At 41.9% G+C, this 22622-nt stretch overlaps 3 protein-coding genes across 6 annotated transcripts; 1 reads left to right on the forward strand and 2 right to left on the reverse strand.

The window, feature by feature from the left end:
• Window positions 1–5013: 5013 nt before the first annotated feature.
• On the reverse strand, window positions 5014–11942 carry LOC144522731 (uncharacterized). The gene is made up of 6 exons (XM_078258030.1): window positions 11772–11942; window positions 10556–10663; window positions 8954–9093; window positions 8110–8206; window positions 7246–7370; window positions 5014–6573 (listed from the first exon to the last, which is right to left on the reverse strand). Exons 1-6 carry the CDS (start codon window positions 11854–11856, stop codon window positions 6397–6399), a joined length of 732 nt encoding a protein of 243 aa, XP_078114156.1. The 5' UTR covers window positions 11857–11942; the 3' UTR covers window positions 5014–6396.
• An 884-nt stretch (window positions 11943–12826) lies between these two features.
• Window positions 12827–18705, forward strand: spata2l (spermatogenesis associated 2-like). Of its 3 annotated transcripts, XM_078258035.1 has the most exons (5): window positions 12827–12943; window positions 13970–14336; window positions 15224–15517; window positions 17034–17666; window positions 17777–18705. In XM_078258035.1, exons 2-5 carry the CDS (start codon window positions 13983–13985, stop codon window positions 17978–17980), a joined length of 1485 nt encoding a protein of 494 aa, XP_078114161.1. In that variant the 5' UTR covers window positions 12827–12943; window positions 13970–13982; the 3' UTR covers window positions 17981–18705. The 3 variants fall into 3 exon arrangements, with proteins under 3 accessions (XP_078114161.1, XP_078114159.1, XP_078114160.1); XM_078258033.1 differs by having other exon boundaries at window positions 17034–18705; XM_078258034.1 differs by lacking the exon at window positions 12827–12943 and adding an exon at window positions 13277–13449 and having other exon boundaries at window positions 17034–18705.
• Window positions 18706–19401: 696 nt separating this feature from the next.
• pdf (peptide deformylase, mitochondrial) lies at window positions 19402–22615 on the reverse strand. 2 transcript variants are annotated; one of them, XM_078258037.1, is made up of 3 exons: window positions 22523–22615; window positions 20997–21675; window positions 19402–20046 (listed from the first exon to the last, which is right to left on the reverse strand). In XM_078258037.1, the coding sequence occupies exons 2-3, from the start codon at window positions 21619–21621 to the stop codon at window positions 19889–19891; spliced, it is 783 nt and encodes a 260-aa protein (XP_078114163.1). In that variant the 5' UTR covers window positions 21622–21675; window positions 22523–22615; the 3' UTR covers window positions 19402–19888. The 2 variants fall into 2 exon arrangements, with proteins under 2 accessions (XP_078114163.1, XP_078114162.1); XM_078258036.1 differs by having other exon boundaries at window positions 22518–22610.
• Window positions 22616–22622: the final 7 nt, after the last annotated feature.

Here is a 22622-nt window from a genome sequence, read left to right on the forward strand (position 1 = left end):
GAACAAAGATGATATCTTTGGTATTTTCAGACAGATACCATTTTTACAGTGGCACTTTAAACTTGAAGTGATAATCATATAGGATGTATGCTCTTTACCGAGAGAGATGTAGAGCTGGACATGTTTAATTTTCCACTAAATGTACAGCAGATGCAAAAAAATCTATTCAAGCAATTCAATATAAAAAAAGAAACCATCCCTGCCTCTTGACACCCAATACTAAGGAACTGATGTGACATGTTTTTCTTTGTGTTATGCGGCTGCCAGTTGTTAGGGTGTCTGTGTGGGGATGATGCAGGATGCTGTGATGGGCTGTAGCAGAAGCCTGTGAACTTGAAGAAAAAACATGCCACTCTGAATCAGTCCGAGCACCACCAGAAGCCACAGCACCGCTGTCATCCTCCTCTTGCTTGCGTTTTCTTAGTCTTTCTCTTCATGAATGTTCTTTTTCCGTCTCACTGAGTGTTTTTTTTGTCCCTTTCCAGTTCACTTACCTTGCCACCCCCATACTAACTGAAATGCAGTTTCAGAGTTCCTTGGGTCCATTCCAGGTCAGTGGGGTCATCTCCTCCTGCTTCAGGTTCAAACAACTAGCATACAGCGCAGTTTCTAATCGGGGATAGACCGATTATCGGCCCTGGGCGATTATCGGGCCGTTTTTTGGCAGTTCGCAGATGATCTGTATCAGCGTTTTATAGGGGTGGGAATCACCAGAGGCCTCACGATACGATCTCATCACGATAATTATGTCAGGATACATATTGCAATATTCTGAGATATATTGCAATGTTTTACCTTTTTTCCAACTTAACATTTTTCCCAATTTCAAATGATGTGCCCAAAAGTAAAAATATTTGTCAACATCCGTTTTATCTAAAAAGATACATTTCTCTGTTTGTTCATCTCACTTCTATTGTATTGCCGCAAAATGGAATTGTCAAGCAGACAAACTGACATATATAATAATAATAATAATAATAGATCCATACTTGGAGTCTGTGTAACGATACAGTATTGCCATGGAAAACATTGCCATACTATTCTGTATCGATTTTATTCCCCCTACCTCTATCATTTTATTTGCCTGATAACTGATAAACTGTGAGACACACACACACACACACACACACACACACACACACACACACTATCTGACTTTCTGTTACTGGGGATTATGATGACGTTTCTCATTTATTAAATAATTGCTTAAAGCATTTAAACAAAGTTTTGTGTTGGATTTTGTAACATTCCAAAATCTTAACTTTGACAAAGATTTTCATTTTCACTGTAAATGCATATCAGTTCCAAGTATCGGTTATTGGGTTTATTAACTTATAATAATCTGAATCAGCCTTGAAAACCAGGATTGGTCGATCCCTGATTTCAATAATAATATTAACTGATATTTGGTAGGAACGGCTAACTTCAGCATCACGGTTATATATTCAACCCATAACCTTATCTAAACGTGTCAGAGTACCTTGGTACAATAGCTGAGTGGTTACAGTCGCTAACGTCGCCGGGTCTTTGTTGCTTGTCATATTTGTAAATGTTGATATTTTGCAAATTAGGTAGAACATGTTAATTAGTGAGTAGTTTTAGTAGCTGCACCCTTTTTTATTTATAGAATATGAGCATGCTTTTGAATGCTTTGGGTGTAAATGAATCCACATTTTAGGTCTAAAATCTATTTTATTTTGGAAAATTTGAGAAATTACCAAAGGGTATCAAAAACGAATAAGAATCTAACCAAAGACATCAAGTTCATGACAATATGATTCTGAACTTTAAGCTTTCAAAAGTTATACTGTTTATGTTTATAAAGATGATTACTTTTACATCCTGCAGACATGGAATCCCACCAGTGTCCACTGTCCGCGCTGCTGTTTGTGTCTATATGATTTAATCAGGGACTTAAATCCCACAGTAACACCCAACCTAAATCTTTATATAAGGGACCAGTGTACTTCTTTAGCCCTCCTGGTGTCCTCGGGTCAAATTTGACCCATTTTCAAAAATGTTTTCATATCAGACATTTGGTTTTCTTTCAACAAAATGTGTCCAAAAAAATTAGAACGCTCTTCACAAGTAAAATGAATGATCAGTTCACTACTTTCATTGAATTTGGGTGTTTTATTTGATTTTATGGCATTAGAAAAAAAAAATTGCTAAAAGAAGAAAAAAAGTCGGAAAAAGCTTTAAAAACGTGGGGAAAAAACAAAACGTCAAAAAAATCGACTAAAACATCGAAAAGTGACAATACTTTGGGAAAAGTGACAAAAACATCGGGAAAAACAACAAAAGTGTCTTAACTGGAAGACAACACATTACTGCTGGTTAAGGGAAAAAAAATAAGCTATTTTTTAAAATTATTTTTACTTTTTGTCCTGAAAGAAATGTGAATCATAATGAAAGATACAAGTGCTCCTCCAAATATGACAGGTGTGGTAAAATGTTCTCTCACCCTGTTGTCACACTTTGGCACTAAACACTTTACAAGACCACATTTTGAACCAATTAGTCTATAGTTGGTTGACTCTGTGTGACATGCTGGCACACATCTCTGTTTACGAGTGTGTTTTACTGCAGTGTCAGGGACTGTGGGACACACCCTGGTGGAGATGGCGTGACTCGAGAGTTCTGACCTCAAAGCTGGCTGCTGATATGACACAAGCCTCTGGAGTGTGTAAACCTATATCAATCATTTCCAAAGCAACAAGCATGCAGGCAGCTGTTACTAAATAGATACTCAGGGTTGCAGCACGCAAACCGTTGTGGCCAAATGAATGTAAAACCCATGTGGACATCAAAACTAACTAAATGCCAGATTTCTCAGATCTAATGATTGTAGTTGGTCCCCAGCAGGTTTTGTCTTTAAACTTTTTTTATTATTAAGATAATGTTTTGGGCATTTTAGCCTTTAATAGACAGGAAAGGGGGGAGAGAGAGGGGGAAGACATTCAGCAAATGGCCACAGGTCGGACTCAAACCCTAAGCTGCTGCGTCAAGGACTGAGCCTCTGCATATGGGCACCCGCTCTACCAGGTGAGCTACCCAGGCGCCCGTCTTTAAGCTTTTTGAATGTTATTTATTCATTATTTAACTATTCCAACGTTTTAGTCACAGATATTGTGATCATAGTGGTCCAAAATGCATGTCAAATTGCATATTTCTTTATTGAGAAACTTAACATTTTCTTAAGTGAGGACCACTAAACATGCACCTAAGTCTTCCACAGACCTAGGAAAAACACTGGAGACTGATGACCTTTCTGTCCCCTTTTTCCACAATGCTATGACTCCCAGTGACTCTCCAGGCCAGGGAAAGATGATATCTCGCTGCTCTCTCACGAAAGACAGAGCGCTGTACTGCCAAGATCACAACTTGTTTTCCCATCTCTGCTTTAAAATTTTAATCCGTCTGGTCTCAGCCACTCCAGTTTTTAATCAAAAGCAGAGGGGCATTTTGACACAGACCTTCGTTGCTATCATCTGTAAACTGCTATCATGTTCTAACAGTAATCTGTTGTATCCAGGGCTCAAAATTAGCACTATCCACCAGCCAAATGCTGGTAAAATATGCTAATAGCTAGTAGATTTCCTTCACTCACCAGCAAAATTTTAACATTCACTAGCCAGTTGACTTGTGGACAAAAAAGGGAATTTGCACCCTGGTTGTATCATTAGGTAAATGACAGGGCTGAACCATCTTAGTGGTTCCTAATTAGCACTGTACACATAATACTGCTGAGGCACAAAGAACATTTAAATATGAACCTCATGGTGGAGCCAGAAACGTCTGGGGGTTTTAATATTTGTGATGACCTACTGAGTTTTGCTATTTGTAGTTGCATCAGGCATCTACAGTATATGGACACCTATTGCCTGTTTGGATGGTGCAACAACGCAGTCCTGCTTGACTCTTTCGGTAAATGATTGCAAAGATTTACAAAGAATATGTTTACAGCATTTCCTCTCTAACTGGGATGTTTTGGGACTGATTCGCAGGATTCCTGGACGAAGTACACACGGTGATAAGTCATAGCGATTTACCCTCTGGACACAATTGACATCTATACCAAGTTCAATGGCAATCCAGCCAATCCATCAAAAAATGTCAACCCCATAGTGGCACTAGAAGAAAAGCCAGAGGATCCCCAACGTACTCTACTGTATACTCTATATAAGATATTTCAGTCTGGACCAAAGTTGTGAACCGACCGACAGACCATCATTGCCATCTCTATCGCCATGCTGCTGGCGTGTTTCACCCAAATTTTCTCTTATTTAATTTAATCTGTTCATCCACATGTCCTTTCTGACTGATCCTCACTCTATTGAGTCTCTTTTGGAAGGCCGTGGCCCCTCGTTCCCTCCTAAACAAAAGCCAGTTTTCTTTTCCTATTAGACTGAGATGAGTCCTCTTCAGAGGGCGAACATGGCTGTTGTGTGGGTGCGTTTGACCGTTTCCATCTTTTTCAGGGCGAAGAGAAAGCGGGGCTCAATGGGTTCTGCCTCGCGGTTTAATTATAATTTGGCCTAATTGAGCTGTCAGCCGACAAGTTCAAAACAAAACCTGTGACTGATGACTAAATGTAGCCCAGATCTTCAGTACAGGCATTATATTGGCATGGCAAATTAACATTCTTGTTGTGGAAGCATGTATGCATTACCAGGGCAAGTAAACAAGACAACACCCCCCTTTCATACTGCAGTCTGCTGTGGCCCCCAACCTACTGTTTAGTTTATCTAAGGCTGGTTAGTTTCTATGAAGACATGCTGGCCCAAATAACGGGTGGCAGATAAAAGGGCCCATGGGGGGTCGGTGCTGGTGCTTGAGAACGGGACAGAGAGTCACGCTAGGGGGATGTACTGTAAATGTGTCAAACCCGCCCCACCCCAAAGATCAACCTACTTGCTCTGTATTATTTGCATTCATTTCCTTTCAGTGCTCCAATGTCCCCATAGAGACAATCAATCTTGTCTTTAACATTGCTAAAAAAGAAAGATGTGGCACATATCTTTTTTTTATTGGTACTTGAATGCAAAATGCTGCATATTTAAACTTACATTTTTCACCTTAGTGTGCTTCAACAAAGTGCTTGTCAAATTGTCTGAAAGGGGTGTGGAAGTGAAAAACTATGCAGGATTTGAACTCTCTTTTTTCATTCTTCACACTTTATTCTAACTACTTTGGTCACGTTTTGTGTTTACAACCAAGTGCAGCACCATGAATGTCTTCACGTAGAGACTGTAGGAATGTGTGTGTAGTCATCCCTATTATAAAGTTCAGTTACGTTAAGACTACAGTCGCCAAATGTCTGTTTTCCTAATACGTCCACCACTTCGCAAACGTTTTAAGACTTTTCAAGTGTGAAACTCTCAGGGCTAAAAAATGTCGACATATATTCCTAAGTCCTAATCATATCAGGACACGACGTGTAAGAATTGTATTGTCTCTCCTCTTCAACCATGTTTCACTTTTAGCCATATGTCAAGATGTTAAAGATACCATGTGGAGTTGTCATGAAAGCAAAGTTACACTTTGCTTTCTGTTGACAGAACATGTTGAATACCATTTCCCTCTTCATTAAACATCTGTATGTCAGTTTTTGTCTTTAAAAAAACTGCATTATTTACATATTTGTTTGCTAGCTAACAATCTTCTTCCTTGATTTTTGCTTGGGCTTTGCTATGTTTATGAGCAGTTACCGCCATCAACTGTCAATCAGTAGAAGATTATGAAGCGTCCTGTTAGGCGTGCTGATACAGAACAAAATCTGAAATCAAAACATTACTCTATAGCTCCACGGGGTACCTTTAATTCCAGGTTTGTAGATACATACGCTCAGCTAATCTACAACCAAACAGCCTCTTCTTTTCAAATACCAGTGGGGAACTCGAAATCCCTCCTTCCTGTGCTTTCAATCTTCACCTGCTCTGTCCAATGGTCTGGGCTTAAGAGGTCTAGTTTCATACCAAGTGTATTAAGTAGATCCATGTAGTAATGGTAGGATTACATTGGGTATCATACCTTCCAACAATGTAGAAGACAGAACAGAATTGTGTGATCATATTTGTACAGAAGCAGGCAACAATGAGAAGGTGAGTATTTCAAATTCTGTGCATTTTTTTAACAGACATATCACACATAACACATGCAGAGAAAACAGTTAACAATCTGAGAACAGGTGGCTGATTATACAGTATTAGTTGAAACAACAGACAATTTACATAAAGTTGGGCATGGATGGGGTACAGACTTGTGGGAGAAGAAAACACAGGAACCAAAAACAATTGAAATGTGTTTCTGGAGAGTTCAGTAAGAGTAGGAGCAGAAGACGTGTAGATGTGTTGCTGTGACAACAAGGGAGGGCTGGAGCAAGGGTTTCCAAGTCTAAAGGTTCCTCTCCAGAAGGACAGTTTTTAAGTCTGCAGGACAGTTGACGGTGAAGACGGTGTGGGAGGTGTTTCGTCTTTCCACAAGGGTGGCAACCGCCTCGCCCAGGTCCAGGTGGTTCAGGTAACCAGGTGTCATGCGCTCTGGAGTGGCTACACCTGCGTCGATCTTCACCTGCCAGAACCAATCAATGAAGGGAGACAGGGATGAAGAGAGACGGGAGGATACACGCAATAGTGGGTTAGAGATGACAGGAAGGATGTCAAGGAGCAGACTGTTCTTATGAACCCATACAAATAGCTACAAATAGTAATTGTATGCATTCCACCACAATGACTACGTTTACATGCACATAATGGTGCGGGTTTTGCCCTTTTTCGGAAAAAGAAGATATTCCAACTAAGCTGTTTACATGGCTAATGAAAGTGAATATTCCACTAATATGTCTGTTTACATGTAGTCGTGCAAAATAGGATTTTTTCTAAGTTTACCACCAGTGGCAGACTTGTTGGACCGTGCAAACCCAGCGTCCCTCTTTCATTCCTTCAAACACCTTCTTGAAAAGGTCAGCGTTGTGATGTGTGCGCATATCCAAAAACCTGTTGATATCCACGTCTTTGATAATGTTTAAAAGTAACTGTGTTTCTCCTTCTTATCGGGTCTGCAGCCTTGCAAACTGTTGGCTGGTTGGTTTGGTTTGGATGGTTGGATCCAAAAACACAAGTCTTTCAAGTGGCAGAGCAGAGTTCGATTCCCGGAAGAAGTTCAGGTCAGGTAGATATCTTCTATCAGCTTTGGTGTTTTTTTTAATTGAAGTCTTGGTGTGTAATCCCATTGAAATCTCACCTGGTTGAGTTTGCAGGGCACCTCAGGATACTCCTCTCGTAGAACCTGGCAGAAGGCCAGGGTGCTGGCAGAGCCGACCGTCAGGAAGCCCGTACCAGGCATCAGCAACTTATCACCTGCTCCTCCTGTGGCACACAGGAAAGTCACGGTTATCAAACAACCTAACTGTATAAGGCTTGTATGATTTTTACACTGTTTAACCCTTGTGTTGTCTTCCCATCGACCATGTACTTGTTGTCGTCCTGGGTCAAAAGTGACCCGGTCTGGGTTGCCAGTTTATAAAGCATAAAATATCTAAGTCTGTGTCTCTGTTACACCTTCTTAGCCAACTTCATTACAACATATTACCACTAGTTTTACACTTCTTTTTGGATATCATGGTCAGTTAAACTTATACCATTATACCTAATTTCTGAGTTAAAGAAACTGAAATTATGAATTATTTTGACTAGTAGGAAAGACGAATGTATGTTGATGGATTATCACAGACTGGTATATGTCAAAGTTTACTCAGGATACTGTTATTTTGATAATGGATTAATTGGCTTGAGTAAAAATTCCCTTATCTAATACTGAATATCTTTGTGTACAAAACAAGACTTTGAGGACGTCATCTTGGGCTTTGGGAAACACCGAACGCCATCTTCCACCATGTTCATAAACCAAACAACTACTCAAACTGCCTTTGAATGACTCACTCATTTTGCATGAGCCTTTGTATTTGGCTTCTGTATGTAGAAAAACCAAACAGCAGTTCAGTTCTCTCAGTGTTTCTCACATGCACTGATGAGCACCTCCTACACCCCATTACATAAATTTGACAGACTTGTGCTAATAGTAGAAATAAACAGCTAAAGCAATCACCTGTTATGAAGGTGTAGGTACAGTTGGAGTCGTCCCTCACCAAGGGGAAGAAGGCCTTCCATGACACAAATGTGCTGAAAAGTAATGTCTCAATTACCTGCAGAGTTGACGGGGGATGAAACATGAAATAATCAGACAAGAATCAGAAATGTCATTCTTGTAGCAGAGGAAAAGCTTCTGCAACAACATTCAAACATGATGTAATCTATATACACAACGTTCCACTTTTTTGCTCTGGTGCCCGAATGTCCATCTTTTCAGCCAGATGTCTGTCCCCTTCCTCTGTCTCTGTGTTGGCGTTCTAACCTCTGGTGGATTTGTGAGGACTATGGTTAACTGCTCCTCAGATCTCTGCAGGGTAAATCCAGACAGCTAGCTAGACTATCTGTCCAATCTGAGTTTTCTGTTGCACGACTAAAACTACTTTTGAACGTACACATGTTCCACCAAAACAAGTTCCTTCCTGAGACTATTTAGCAGAGGCACCGTGGCTCCGTCTGGCGCTTAGCACCACCCAAGACGATTGTGATTGGTTTAAAGAAATGCCAATAAACCAGAGCACGTTTTTCTTTCATCCTGGAAAGTTGTGAGGACTAGCCAGACCCTCCCCCATAGTGCTGTGGAGGAAGGTCTGGCAAAGCGAGACTAGACATGATGTAACAGGAAAACCAGGACATGCTTACTATGACTACTTTTACAGCTACCATTACTGCCTCCACTATAACTGTTAAAAGTAATATAATGTATATATAGTTACCTGAATGCAAAGAAAATTCAATATTTAATCAAAACTATTGGCAGTCTCATGGTCTAGCCGATGTCTGGTTTATGTGTGTGTGCTCACCCAGTGTAGGTCTTTGACAGACTGGGTGTGTGGGGGTCCTCCCTGCCACCAACTGAAGCCCAGAGAGGAGACGATGTCTGTCACCTTCCCCACCGCTTTAAGCAGGGCCTGCTTCGCCTCCTCTGCTCCCTCCTCTGACCCTGGAACGGAGAGAAGAATTTAGGAGAGGAAAAGCTTCCATGTGGTGGTTCCGCTGAGACAGTTAAGGCAAGTCTAGTCTATATCCACGACGTTCCACTTCCAGGATTGCTCCATTGTCACCAGAAATTCTGCTGGATGTCACACTTTTTCGGCCAGATGTCCGTCCCCTTCCTCTTCCTTTGCGTTGGCGTTCTAATCTCCGGTGGATTTGTGAGGACTATGGTTAACTGCTCCTCAGATCTCTGCAGGGTAAATCCAGACAGCTAGCTGATTGATTGGTTTAAAGAAATGCCAATAAACCAGAGCACGTTTTTCTCCCATCCCAGAATGCTGTGTGGACTAGCCAGACCCTCCTCTGCAGCGCTGTGGAGGAAGGTCTGGCAAAGCGAGACTATAAGGCAAGTCAAGTCCCAAATCAATCCGATGAGCAGGTCTTTCATTCAGCAGTTCGCTTTTTTCCTTCTCGTGTGAAATTTTGAAATCCAAAAGTGATTACTCGTGGCACAGACGCAGCCATTGTGGTGGTCTGGTCAGACTAATGAGGCTTCATCAGGGGTCTTTGATGTTGTGTTGCTATAGCAAGGACTGACCGGCAGTCATCCAGTCATAACAATCACATACCGGGAGCTTTTTGTGTCATCCAATCATGATTCACAGTTTGTATTGCTGCCGCTGCATAGCATACTTGATAGTTAGACAGAAACACGACAGCATTAAATTATAGTATTTTGTATTTACAGCTATCTGAGTCATCATGCCTCAAGTCTAGTCATTAAAGTGGCAGTATATGTAACTTTCAGTTTGTGTTGATTCTAGCAGCCACTTTGGATAAAAGCAGTAATGTAATGTTTTTAGCGTGAGCTGTAGTTCCAATGAGACAACCTGTAGGGGGACCGAAGCGGGAAAAGTTACATCGTGTTGCTTTTTTCTTTACGGTGTATATTGCTGTAAGTTAGCGTTTCCGGGAGGTCATGGAATTGCGATGAATGTTTTGCTCGGACAGAAACTCATTCATTTACAATTAGAGAATAAGTTACAGATGCATCGTTGCATTTCAAGTGTTGCATACGGCTACCTACTTTGGATGTATCGTGAGCTAAACCAGGTATCACAGTCACTTACAAGTCCAAGTCAAGTCTAAAGTCGAGTTTTTGTGAAGTCGACTCGAGTCCAAGTCACCAAGTCTCAAGTCCACATCTCGGACACAGCCACTGAGTAAGTGAGTAAGGGAATGAGGTAGTGATGAAGTTACAACATTGGTCGGTCGAGTTGGAGTTTCCCCATTGTTTTTTTAGAATTAATAGTGTTTATGCTGGTAACAGTATTTGCAAGAGCAAACATTCCCCACCTCTCCAGCCACTAAGGAGACTGCACATGTGGTGGGTTCAGTGGATGAATGGATGACACACAGCTATCTACAGTAGATGGATGATTGATGGAAGGATGCGGCACCCAACTTACCCACATTCCCCACTATAGTGGTGAGGTTGTCCTTTGTGTTGGGAGAGACAAATGATTGGAGCCTCTCCAGCCGGCTGCTGTCCCTGGAGATTACTGCGACTTTGAAACCTACACACACACACACACACACACACACACACACACACACACACACACACACACACACACACACACACACACACACACACACACACGCACATCCATCAGATACTACATTAATCTATTGTGCAGACAGACAAAACCAGCACCTTTGACACATAAATTAGGACTAATCCCTTTCACATGAAAATGAACATTCACTAACAGGCATACATTGTCCAAATCTGTTTATCAAGGCCATTAGAGGGATAAACGTGACAGGGCAGCAGATGGTAACTTTCTGCTCAATCCAAACAGCAAAGCTATGGATGTGCAATGTAAATCCAAAACAAGTGCACTCTCATCACGGCATGCTGCACTGGTTCATGCAGAGTGCAAAGGCAGCACAGCACAATGAAGAAGCCAAAAAGATTGGATCTTATACGGAGTGAAACTGCCTCTAAACAGGGATGAAGATGAAACCAAAATTACACTCAACTATCTTACTTCCAACCATAAAATGTAATTTTATAATAAAAAAAGATGATGTTTCAGAGTCTGAAACCAGAGCACAGATCAAATAATGTCAGAGTGTATGGGACCACCAGTGGAAACATCCCAACTATAATAAACGCTCACAACACACACTAAAAAGACATATATTTACATTATTTAAGAGTTAGCGATTGACAATCCAACCGGCACATTACGCACCGAATGTAGGCTACAGCACAGCAATACCTGATTATTGCGGAGCGCTTGGAGTTTGGGAAACTTTACGCACGCAGACGCACCATCAACATTGGATTAATAGTCAGTCATTTAACAACTAAAAGCCAGAATATTCTCACAAAGTAGTAAATTACTCATAAATGTCTGCTCTGCAGTTTATCGTGAGGCAATCCCCTGCGTAAAATCCGCGAGAGTCACCAGCTGTGCGTAAAACTGTTAAGACAGTCTCCAAATTAATTAACATGTCAGACTTAGAAAATATAATATTCTTATCGGCTTCATATAGTAGTATATTGACAATATTTCCGGTCGATTTAGCCGTAGAGAAGTTTGTGTGTGTGTGTGTGTGTGTGTGTGTGTGTGTGTGTGTGTGTGTGTGTGTCCAAGTGGCCCCTGGGCAGCTTACCTTTGTCCAGCAGTGCTTTCACTATCCCAGAGCCCACTGTGCCCGCTCCTCCTAGAGCTAACACAACCCTGTCCGAGTTTGACATGCTGGCTGCAGTTGCACAGGCCTGCTGGAGGATGGAGGGTGACTCTGTGTATGAAGCTGCTGACTTGTGTTGAGCATCTTGGGCAAACCAGGATGCTTTAAACTAAACTCAGGGGCCACAGTTCCGCCCTTCTACCAGTGTCACTGAAGCCACGCCTGCAGATCAACAAAGGAGGCTTCACCCCGGGACAGCAGTGTCAGTGTGTGATAACGACAAGGGCAATCGGTTCATGTAGAGCAGAGATCTAGGGGGTCCTCAGAGTTTCTGCAGGGGGGCAACCAAATTATTGTTTGATAGTTAAAAAAAAGGCCTAAATATGTCTGAAAATATACATTTACATGAATCCAACATATTATTTGTAAAGACAAATCTTTCTTTTTAATTTACAAAACATTGATGGTAAGGTATAGGTAAGGAAGCCATCCACAGATACAGTTAAACTTTAGGATTAACTGTTCCACATTTTAACAAAACATGATGTATAAATACATGAATATGTAAACAATTCTTATTTTATTAGCTTAGTATTGTATGCACCATAAAAAAGGTATGTCTAAAGGCTCTATGCCGCCCTACACGTTATTATAGGTCCAGTTCAATACGCAACTCAATTGTATAGGATATGTAAGGGGTCCCTGCTCCGTCTCTTTTTCAGCTGAAGGGTCCTTGCCCCTCAAACACGTCGAAGACCCCTGTAGAGGCCAGGAGGGCGCCTAAAAGATGAAATGCTGCCATCTAGTGGATGACTCGCCTTAGTAGGCTAGGCTGGGCTGGGTAAATTGGTAATTTTTATCAGTTAATTTCCCCATGTCTAGTTGTCGTCTATTTTCCCCTTATATGGTTTTCAATGTAGTTTTGATCCAGCATTTTGAGTTCTAAAGTCATGTTCCCACTGCAGAACTCCTCTCCCCCGGCCTGTCCTGGTGCTCCTACCATGCGCACCCGTCTGGGAAAATCCGTGCCACGTGACAATGTTTACTTTATCCCTGGGCAATCAAGTGGCTATCAGCTGCACGGTGACTGTGTGGCAGGAAATGTTTTAGTTACCTGATTAATCGATACACATCTGAATAAGTGCCAGACACAGGTGAGTTTGTGTGTATCTGGTGTATCAATCAAAGCTTGTACTTTGATCAAACTTTCAGCTGAAGCGGCTAGGTAACGTTAGCTTAGCTCCGACACTAGTACTTTTCTTTTGGATTGAGATGTCGTTCATAATTCTAGTAATTTAATGTTTATTTGCGGATCGGCAAAAGATCATACCTTCTAAAACCCGAGGCACAGCGATACCTACATTATCGAGAGTCGCCATTTAATTCGGCGTCTATCCAAAACAACGTTAAACTATTCTTTACGTGACATTTGAGCTCTTCTAAGGGAATTCGTTGTAACTTCCTGGGGTCTTTCCCCACGGTAGAGAGCGGCTCATATCATTTTGATTGTATGTTAATCGAATTGAAGAACAGCTTGCACATTTCTGGAATTTTATCTGTTTTAGTAAACAAGGTGGAGAGTCTTACATTTGCTCATATTTCTAAGAAATTTGGTGTGGATTTCTCGCCTTTAAAAAAGACCAAAACGCAACAGTAACAGGTAACCTAGCAAAACTAGCTAGTCAGTGTGGAACTAGATTAAGCTAATGCTAACGTCAAACTGAGATGCTGACGACTTTTACTTTTTCTCAGACTGATGTCATTTCATATATTACCGGCCAGTTTTTTGGCCAACTGTATGTTGGCCAACACGGTATTTGGCTCATAACTAAAGTAGCTAGGCCAAGGTGTCATAAGTTTCACTTTCGGTAATAATTATATTTAGTGTGTTTACTCTCGAAACAAACATATATCATGCAGGTAATGTTGAAATATTTAACTTAACATTTCCAGTATTATTTAACATGCAAGTTTCCTATTTAATGTCATCCAGCTTTTTATTTAAGAAATAAGTTCTTAAGAGGGAATACTGCACAATAAATAAACTTTAAAAATAATAGTTTAGATCAGTGTTGGCTAAATATGAATTATGTAGAAACAGTTCATTCATGAACAGGGGAGACACAGTACGTGCCACAGTTTCCTCCTCCATTTCATTGTCCTATTTGTCCCACTCTCAGCTGAATAACAGCAATGAGCATCTCCAGGCACCGAGCCAGGGATCTATTGGCCACCTATGATCACAGTCTGGAGCAGCAAATTGTGGGACGAGGCTCCAACCTGGCATGCAGAGATGAGGAGCTGTGGAAGCAGGTGGAGGGCTTGCTGAAGGACGGAGATGCTCAGGAGACACACTGCCTGGGTCTGGATCCACTGAGTGTGATGGAGGAGTCGCTCACAGCAGCCGCATCAGCAACAGCAGCCAGTGCAGGGCGAGTCGAAGCCAGAGGAGGGCTGCAAGGCCTGGCTAAAGCTTTCGAGGTCCTGGAGCAAGCAGCCTTAAACCTGTACCTCGGTCCCTGGAGGGACGAGTACAAAGTAGTCAAGGTTGGCTGAAAAAAAGAGCTGCACATATTGAATTTATGATTTTTATTTGTGTTTTACTGCTGAGTTTCTTCTTTTTAAGTAATAGATAGATAGATAGATAGATAGATAGATAGATAGATAGATGAATGGACTTTATTAATCCCAAATTGGGAAATTACTCAGATACAGCAGCAAGTTACAAGGACATACTCACTCACACACATATAGAAAATACAAGAAATATACTAGAAATAATAAATAAGATAGCAACGCTAAAAATGCCAGAACGACTTAAAAAATATACTTAAAGGAATGAAAATAATGTGCATGTATGTACAAGTTTAGAATAAAATGTACACAATACATACAATGTCAAGGGTTTCCCCCAGAAAAGTTGTTTTGCCCTGTGGCAAGTGTCTTTTTGTGACGAGGGGGGCCCGGCCTGGACAGTCCCAGACTGATGGCCGCGTTAATGTGGAGCCCAATAGTTTCTGTGATCACAGATTCATGGAGGGAATCTCAAAATTGCGAGTTTAATAAAGCTATAAGACGGATTCCAGAGGGCCCTACATAAAGTCAGTGCTAAAAGCTGACTGGAGATTTAAAAAATATGACTACATCTAAGTTTCCAACGAGCCGCCCCACTGTAACTGTAGTTTTAAAAAACGTCTTGAAATACATAAAAAATAATTCTCAGTGGCCTAGGCCTGGTGGGGGGCAACTTTGGCCCGGTGAGCCACCGGGCTTGCAATCCATACATGTTTTTTATTCACATACTATTTACAAGTCCAGTGTTTTTTTTCAACCCTGACAAGAATAAAAATCCAGTGTTAAACGCTCAGTAGTTTTTGGGCGTGACTGACAAAATCATAAAGTTTCCAATTTTCTTCTTGTCTTTTGTGTCCTAGATGTACTCTGGTATGTTCACCCACTATATCAAACCGGTGCTGTCGATGCCACAGATTGAGAAACTCTTTGGCCTGCTAGGATACCAGCCCAGCTCGTCTCGGCACGAGCAGCTTCGTCTCCTGTCGCCCAGAGTCAGTCCTGCCTCTCTGGATCAACTCCTCAGCTTGTCATGTGCCTTCTTTCTTGCCCGCTGCGAGTGTCGCCTCCTTCAGACGGCTCTGGGGAAGCACGGCGGTGAGGCCCAGTGGGAGCTGAGCATGGTCAGGGAGCGGCAGAGAGGAAACAACGTACAGGTATGTCTGCCTGGCATTTGGCAAATTCCTCTATCAATCATGGGTTGAGGTCTTTATTTAGAAATGGAATCTACACCATTTTTGTGGAGATGGGATGCTTTTCCTCTTTTGTAACCCCACTATTTCAACCCAACCGGTGGGTCATTACAAACTCATGCTGTGCTGCCAGACATTGTTTTTATTCTATTGGAGATCTCAAGGTCTATGTGGGGTGTTCAGACACACATCCCACATAGACAACGGGATGTGTGTCTGAACAAAGAGGTGACAAAAATATGTTGACGCATCCGGCCGTGTTCAGCTAGGGCTTTGTCAAACTGCTCAGCTGTGGTTATTTTGAGTGAAAGTGATCTAGGGCTGCACAATATATATCATTTTTTTTATTGTCCTCGCAATATCAACTGGCGCAATACACATACGTACCGGGAAAGGCTGTGACATATCGCGAAAGACACTCGCGATTTTCTTTTTGTATTGTCCATTATAGAGAGCTTCAAGAGGAGGTCCGGGACCTAAGTTAATCATTAAAAAAAAGTTAGTGTCTGAAAATATACATAAACATTAGTCCAACATATTATTAGCAAAGATAAATCAGCCTATTGGTAAGGTAGCCACTAAGGTAGCCATCCACAGATACAGTTAAGCTTAAGGATTTACTGTGCTACATGTATGTTTAACACCAAAACATGATGTATAAATATATGAATGTCAATAATTATTTTAATAGCTTAGTATTGTATGCACCACAAAAAGGTATGTGTAAAGGCTTTAGGCCACCCTTCACGTTACTGTAGGCCCAGTTTAATATGCAACTTAATTTCATACAATATGTAGTGGGGGGGGGGGGTCCCAACTCTGTCTCTCTTTCAGGTAAGGGGTCCTTGGCCTAAAAAACATTGAAGACCCCTGGTCTATTACAAACCTGCTGCAGTTTGCGAATTTGCGTTTCCTAGGATGACGAAAGCATGCCACGCCCTCCTCTGCCTTACTCTGCCTCTGATTGGCTTACCCATACTTACCAATATCACGTGACAACTAATCGCTTAATCTTTGCAGCTCTACAGTTTTGTTTTGAATACATTTCTTCCACATCTGTGAGTCTCATTTACTGAGTAGCCCTGCTAATATTATATTTCTCCTATACTTTTGAAATATAAATCCAGTTTAGATTAGGCTCATAAAATGCAACAGAAATCTTGCTAACTGCCTCTTTGAATGATTTCATATTTTGCTTGGATGCCCCTGGAACCAAACCTATTCTCCCAGGGTATTGTTTGACATACCCAGCCCTAAGTCACACTCGTTGCAATGTTTCAGTATTAGACAGTTTTAAAATCTCACTGCTGTGGCCACATTTCAGTCGGTACCAACAAAAGGATTGAGGTTTGATACTTAGCCCTACACCGCTGTTTGAGAACAGCAGAATGCACTGCACACAGCATCAACAGGATCTAATCCTAGTAAACAGGAAATACATTTAAATAGTTGAGAATTCATTGTCCATGCATGTCAACAGGTGGCCCTGGACAACACCAAAAAGACTCTGGATGTCAACCAGCCGCTGATGGAGCCGTTTGATGGAGAAGTAGATCTGTACACTGACGAGCATGTTAACGGGGGCCAGAGGGAGGCGGTTGGTAATGATGATGAGAGTCCCCGCTCTTTAACCTGGGTGACTCCAAGCAGCGCATCACCCTCTGCTGCCAAAACACACAGCAACGGAGTCAGGTCCTTGTCCTCCTCATCCAGCGCCCTCTCCGCTAGAGACAACGTATGCATCTCTACACTCAACTGCCAGCTGACTAAGACTTCGCCACTGGAATCAGTGATTACCAGAAGCTCCTCGGCCAGCGGGCGGCAAGGCAGACGTTCCTGGGAGGAGTCTAGGTTTGATGAAGCAGACTCACAGTCACGCAGTCTGCAGGGAGAAGCAATGGGGCTTTGCAGGAGCAAGGCTGAAGCCGACCACCTTTGCAGCTGTCTCCAATCTTCTCCTCTTTGTCTTTACATCTGTGTTGAATGCAACGATTTTCACAACATAACCTGTGCCTTGTTCCAGACTTGCTACAAGGCCCACTGCATTCGTCCCTACGTTAACAATACGACCGAAGAGATGAAAGAATTGTCGCCACAGGATGGGAGCCTCAGGGTGAGTGATATGAGTGCATCGCCAACTCTCACCAGCAGCAGGGCAGCAATGTCCTCCCTATCTCTGTGTGATGACCCTAAGTCAATACTTCCATCTCGTCATCCAATCAGCTACCATGGCTGCTGCGACCTCTCCCAGCTGGACCCCCAGGTCCTGTGTCTCAGCTGCGCCGTCTTCCACTCTGGTTCCTGCAGAGAGATAGACTTCTGCCAAAATCACCACACGATCAAGCCACTGGGAGTGTGCTCCTGTGGGAGGACCTGCTTCAGAAAGCCTCTGGTTCTGTGCAGATATTGTGGAAACGAGTATTGTAGCGATTGTTGGTACAGAAATCCTGTTGTGTGCGCCTGTGGCCAAACTTTTGACCAGTCGTCTTCTGTGTGATTTGTATTTGAAAGGTATTGCACAAATGAGGCACAGCTAGCAAAATCACAGTGCCTTAAATCTGCCTACTGGAAACAGAAATCCGCTTCTTTCTTTTTTTTAAATCAAGTGAAATATATCTAAATTGAAATGTTGCCTTGACACTACTGAAATGCAGTATTGAGTGTGCTCCAATTTTTCTATTTTGGTCCTCCTTTCTGAGACTCTGATCACTGTCATCATGGGCACGTTGTGCACAATCTTGCAGCTGCTTCCAGGTTAAAGGAAAGTGCAACGAGCTTTGAGGTACGTCTTCTCTCATTTTGTGTCAGAGATGTTACCCAATCAGCTACGATGTGTATGTAAACTCGTAATAAAAAGGCAGTGCACTGAGCACACAGCAGGGTGTTCAACACATCCCCTTTTTCAGTTAAAAAAAAAAAAGTTTTGCTACGTTTTGTCTGGGCTGAACCTGCCTCTAGTTATTCTGTACGTGGCCATATTTACCATTACCAGCATTATGAACATGTTATGTATTGTTGAGACTTGTAAGTTGTGATTACAGTTTGTGCTCTTGGTTCACTTAAATGTAATTTAGTGTGAAGCACAAGGAAGTTTTCATCTGTATGTGTTGCCTGCACACAGTCTGGAGTAAAAAAAAAAAAAGGTCAATACACTTTGTGTCTGTGTTTAATGTGTTTTAGTTTGCTTTCTTTTAAACACAAGGGGTGGCAATGTAATGATGTATGCATTTGACCTATTTATTACAATTTTAGCTTTCTAGTAAAAATGGCCTTTTTAAGCTGGGTGACAGAACAGTAGTTGGATAATTGAATGGGTTTCTGTGTGGCCCAAGGCCAAACTGTCCCCTAATTTTCATTTAGTATTAAAACATTTAGTGTTTTGGAAATAAATGTCCGCGACCCGACCCTGGATAAGCGGATGAAGATGGATGGATGGATGGAAATAAATGTGCAGAAAGGTGAAAACCTGGATGTAAAGTGACCAGACTACTGAACCGTTTCAGAACATTGTGATGTTGTGGTGTCATCCTCCCTTTACTTGCTCTTGCAATAAAATGCAGACTTTTCACTTAACTCACAATGACACATAAACTGTTTAAATCTCCTAACCATAAAGACAGATCCATGATCAGCATTAGCATGAAATTTACATATATATATATATATATCTTTCTTTCAGCTGTTACTTATGATTCTCCTGGGTCATGCCTGCTCCTGTCCCATGTCCCCTGTCCAAACTTGATTAGGTTCATGCTCCATCCATTTCTCCATTCACATGTAAAATCAGTAGAATGATCAGTTTTACAAGTTGAATAAAAGGAAGTCATTGAGAAAAATGGGTAATCTCCTTTGCTCCATTTTAGTTGTATTTATTCTTTGGGATGGTGGCAGACATTTATGATTCTACTCTTTTTATAATTAACATATCAGCTTCTTTATTGATTAAACATAGACCTGAAGGCTACAGAACATGGCTCTAATGGCTTGCACTTTAATGTGACGTACTGCAACATCATTGCTTTGGGCCCTGCAGCTTCTGCCAATCCCAGAAACTTCACTTCCAGTGATGGATTTTCAGTTGAAGCAGTTCACAATGATCCTGACTTCTAGCTCTTATTCCAACCAGAACCAGAAACCAAAATGTATCACTTTCTGCAAGCCACAAGAATTTTCACATGAAAGATTAAGCAGACACCATGTGCTCAAAACAGCAAATGTAGAAGCTTTCATCAAGACAATGTAGGCTGATTGGAGTTACAACTTAAATCAAATCATTGCATGTCATCAGATTTAGACATTCTTATGTAAATGTGTATGCTCTGCCCTAAGGATCTTCTATTCATTGTGCGCCTGCCAGTTGATGTTGATGAAGGTCTTGCTGTCCATACGGTCGATGTAGAGGACCCCCTCCAGGTGGTCCATCTCGTGCTGGAGGATACGAGCTGGCCAGCCACTGGCCTGCCACGTGACCGCTTCACCCTTCTCATTCAGACCTGCAGGGTGAGCATGCAGAGGGACAAGAACAAAATACAGAAATGCATCAGAAATTGCCCTTTGATATATCTGCTAATCAGAGACAATGAAACCAATGTGTGTTCAGCTGAAAGCCCAGATTACCTGGCTAAAAAATCATGAAAATCATGGGAGTAGACAAGATCCCACACTCTGGAGATGATTACAGACCCCAACCATGTCCTCCACCCTGATGACCACTATAATGATGTGTTGTACAACGGGAAGTGTTGGCACACATTTATTCCTTTGTTTGGTCGGTAATTAAGATGCGTGTTTTTGAACAAACAATTGCCAATCAATAACTTGTTGTCCAAGAGTTCAAACTTAAAGTTGGATATGACAATCCCTTTATTTTAAATTAAAAAAAAAAAACAATCAAACAAAATAATAGTTCTTCTTTTAGTCTTACTACATTATCATACACCTAACCACGCGTAACTTAACCAACCAAACAAAGGAACAAATGTGCGCCAACATTAAGTCAAAAAACTGTGACCTTGCTGTTCGCCACACAGCTGAACCAATTAGGCCACATTTAAATAAACTTTTGTTGGCTGGTGGTAGTCAACTATAAGACATTAGGATGTCCATGCGGAGTGATAACAGTCTGTGTCTGAGTACTGCATGTATGTATGTATGTACTATGTTGTGTAGAATTCTCTAAACAGCAAATACTGTTAGTTTGTCCAAAACAAATTTCCTTCTGGACAATAAAAATCGACCTTATCTTTGTTCCCCAAAGTTATGGTAGTATCAGCATCCTTATCAACACTTTTTGATAATGAAGGATGTTTTGGATGAATTACAAAGCCAAATTTACACAATGTGCTTTGTTTTTTTATAGCCTGAACAGTCTCAGCAAATGAGATTTTGGCACAAAATTATTTAAAAGCCACAAAAACACAGGATTAAGCTATAACATCCATACCAGACACTTCCACAGACAGGTAGCGTGAAACTGTGGCAGAGAAGCCGGAGATGCTCTCACAGGCTTCCTGAAAGAGCACGGGCCGTCCATCGAGGACCCTCAGCTGGGGGTTGACAAAGATCCTCAGGGGCTGGACGGAAAGACCACGGGCCTCCCTCGATGCAGGCAAACTCTCTTTCAGCATCTTCTCGGGATATTCCAGGGCCAGGATGCGGAGTGGCACCCCAATCTGAGGCGCACTCAGTCCCACGCACTCAAGTTTCCGCATCACTTTCACCAAAGTGTTGATGACCTGTTGGATCTCAGGATCTGTTATTGACGCAGGGTCAACAGCGGCCGCATGTGAACGCAGCACGGGGTCGCCTACCTGGCACACATGACTGTATGGAGGACAGGGAGGGGGTATGATCTTGCGTTTCATGTACTGAAGATAGGGGCGCACCTTGAAGCTGCTGGAGTAAGAGCGACTGCAGGGTACAGGCGACCGGGGTGAGATGTTTGGAGGACAGGTGGGAGTCGCTATTGTTAATCTCGGCCCGGCACTGCAGCGAGGCGCTTTGGACGCACAAAGTCTGAACCCCATCCTGGAGCGCTGGAGCAGGAACACACACGATTTTGCAGTCATGGTAGAGCTGAAGGTGGGATGACGTATCACATGAAAGCGGAGTGACCCACGGCGCTGTAGGAAAAATTATAGTAAAGAAGGACATTTAGTTAAATTCTTAACCGTGTGGCGTGAAGACCCAGTGCCACATTTTGAGATTTTAGGAGATCCCTGCTTTGATGACAATGGCATATTTGTTCAGGCCCAATCTTGCCCCAACGCTTGATACACTGTGTCCAAAATTGAGCTGCAAAGATTAATCGATTAGTTGTCGATTTTTAAATGAATCCCCAACAAAAATCTCTGATTCCTGCTTTTTAGATGTTAATGTTTTCTAGTGTCTTCTCTCCTCTGTGACAGTAAACTGAATATCTTTGAGTTGTGGACAAAAGACATCCGAGGACGTCTGATGGACATTTTTCACAATTTTACACATTTTATAGACCAAACAACTAAGCAATTAATATTATCGATATCAATTACAACAATCCTTAGTTGCAGCCCTATCCAAAAGTATGTGGAAAGACAAATAATACACCTGTAAAATATGTTTGTTTGTATTGTGTGTATATATATATATATATACACACATACACACAATACAAACAAACATATTTTTACATATTTACATATATATATATATATATAATCTGTTAACACAAAACATTTGGCGCAGCGCTTCCACCGTACTTCTGGCAGTCAAACACATGGATATATGGATATCAATGGCAAACGCCGCCGACGGGATACGCAGGTACTACGAAACACGCACACTGCATACGCACATTATTCAACAACCGCTCAACCCCACAGTCGTTAGCATGTTGGTGCAGTTATTTGGAATACGCTACTAGCTACTTAGCGTAGCTACTAAGCGTACTAGTTGCACATTTAAAGAGGTTGCAGAGTTCCGTTACCTTACACTAATGTGTGCGCCTTCATGCTAACTGAAAAGGACCAAATATTCAGGATTGAAGGTGAAAGAAGCGGGGGAAGAGACATTCGCGGCTCTGTCTAACTAG

This window comes from Sander vitreus, chromosome 8, assembly GCF_031162955.1.
Source record: "Sander vitreus isolate 19-12246 chromosome 8, sanVit1, whole genome shotgun sequence".
Taxonomy (NCBI): domain Eukaryota; kingdom Metazoa; phylum Chordata; class Actinopteri; order Perciformes; family Percidae; genus Sander; species Sander vitreus.

Bases quoted from the DNA above. Each gene is read 5' to 3' on its own strand.
- LOC144522731 (XM_078258030.1), bottom strand. From the start codon at position 11,856: ATGTCAAACTCGGACAGGGTTGTGTTAGCTCTAGGAGGAGCGGGCACA. The intron at 8,207-8,953 runs GTGAGCACACAC...TCAACTCTGCAG, and splicing joins CTGTCAAAGACCTACACTGG to GTAATTGAGACATTACTTTT. The intron at 7,371-8,109 runs GTGATTGCTTTA...TGTGTGCCACAG, and splicing joins TACCTACACCTTCATAACAG to GAGGAGCAGGTGATAAGTTG.
- spata2l (XM_078258033.1), top strand. From the start codon at position 13,983: ATGAGCATCTCCAGGCACCGAGCCAGGGATCTATTGGCCACCTATGAT. The intron at 14,337-15,223 runs GTTGGCTGAAAA...TTTGTGTCCTAG, and splicing joins ACGAGTACAAAGTAGTCAAG to ATGTACTCTGGTATGTTCAC. The intron at 15,518-17,033 runs GTATGTCTGCCT...GCATGTCAACAG, and splicing joins AGAGAGGAAACAACGTACAG to GTGGCCCTGGACAACACCAA.
- pdf (XM_078258037.1), bottom strand. From the start codon at position 21,621: ATGACTGCAAAATCGTGTGTGTTCCTGCTCCAGCGCTCCAGGATGGGG. The intron at 20,047-20,996 runs GTATGGATGTTA...CTCACCCTGCAG, and splicing joins CCTGTCTGTGGAAGTGTCTG to GTCTGAATGAGAAGGGTGAA.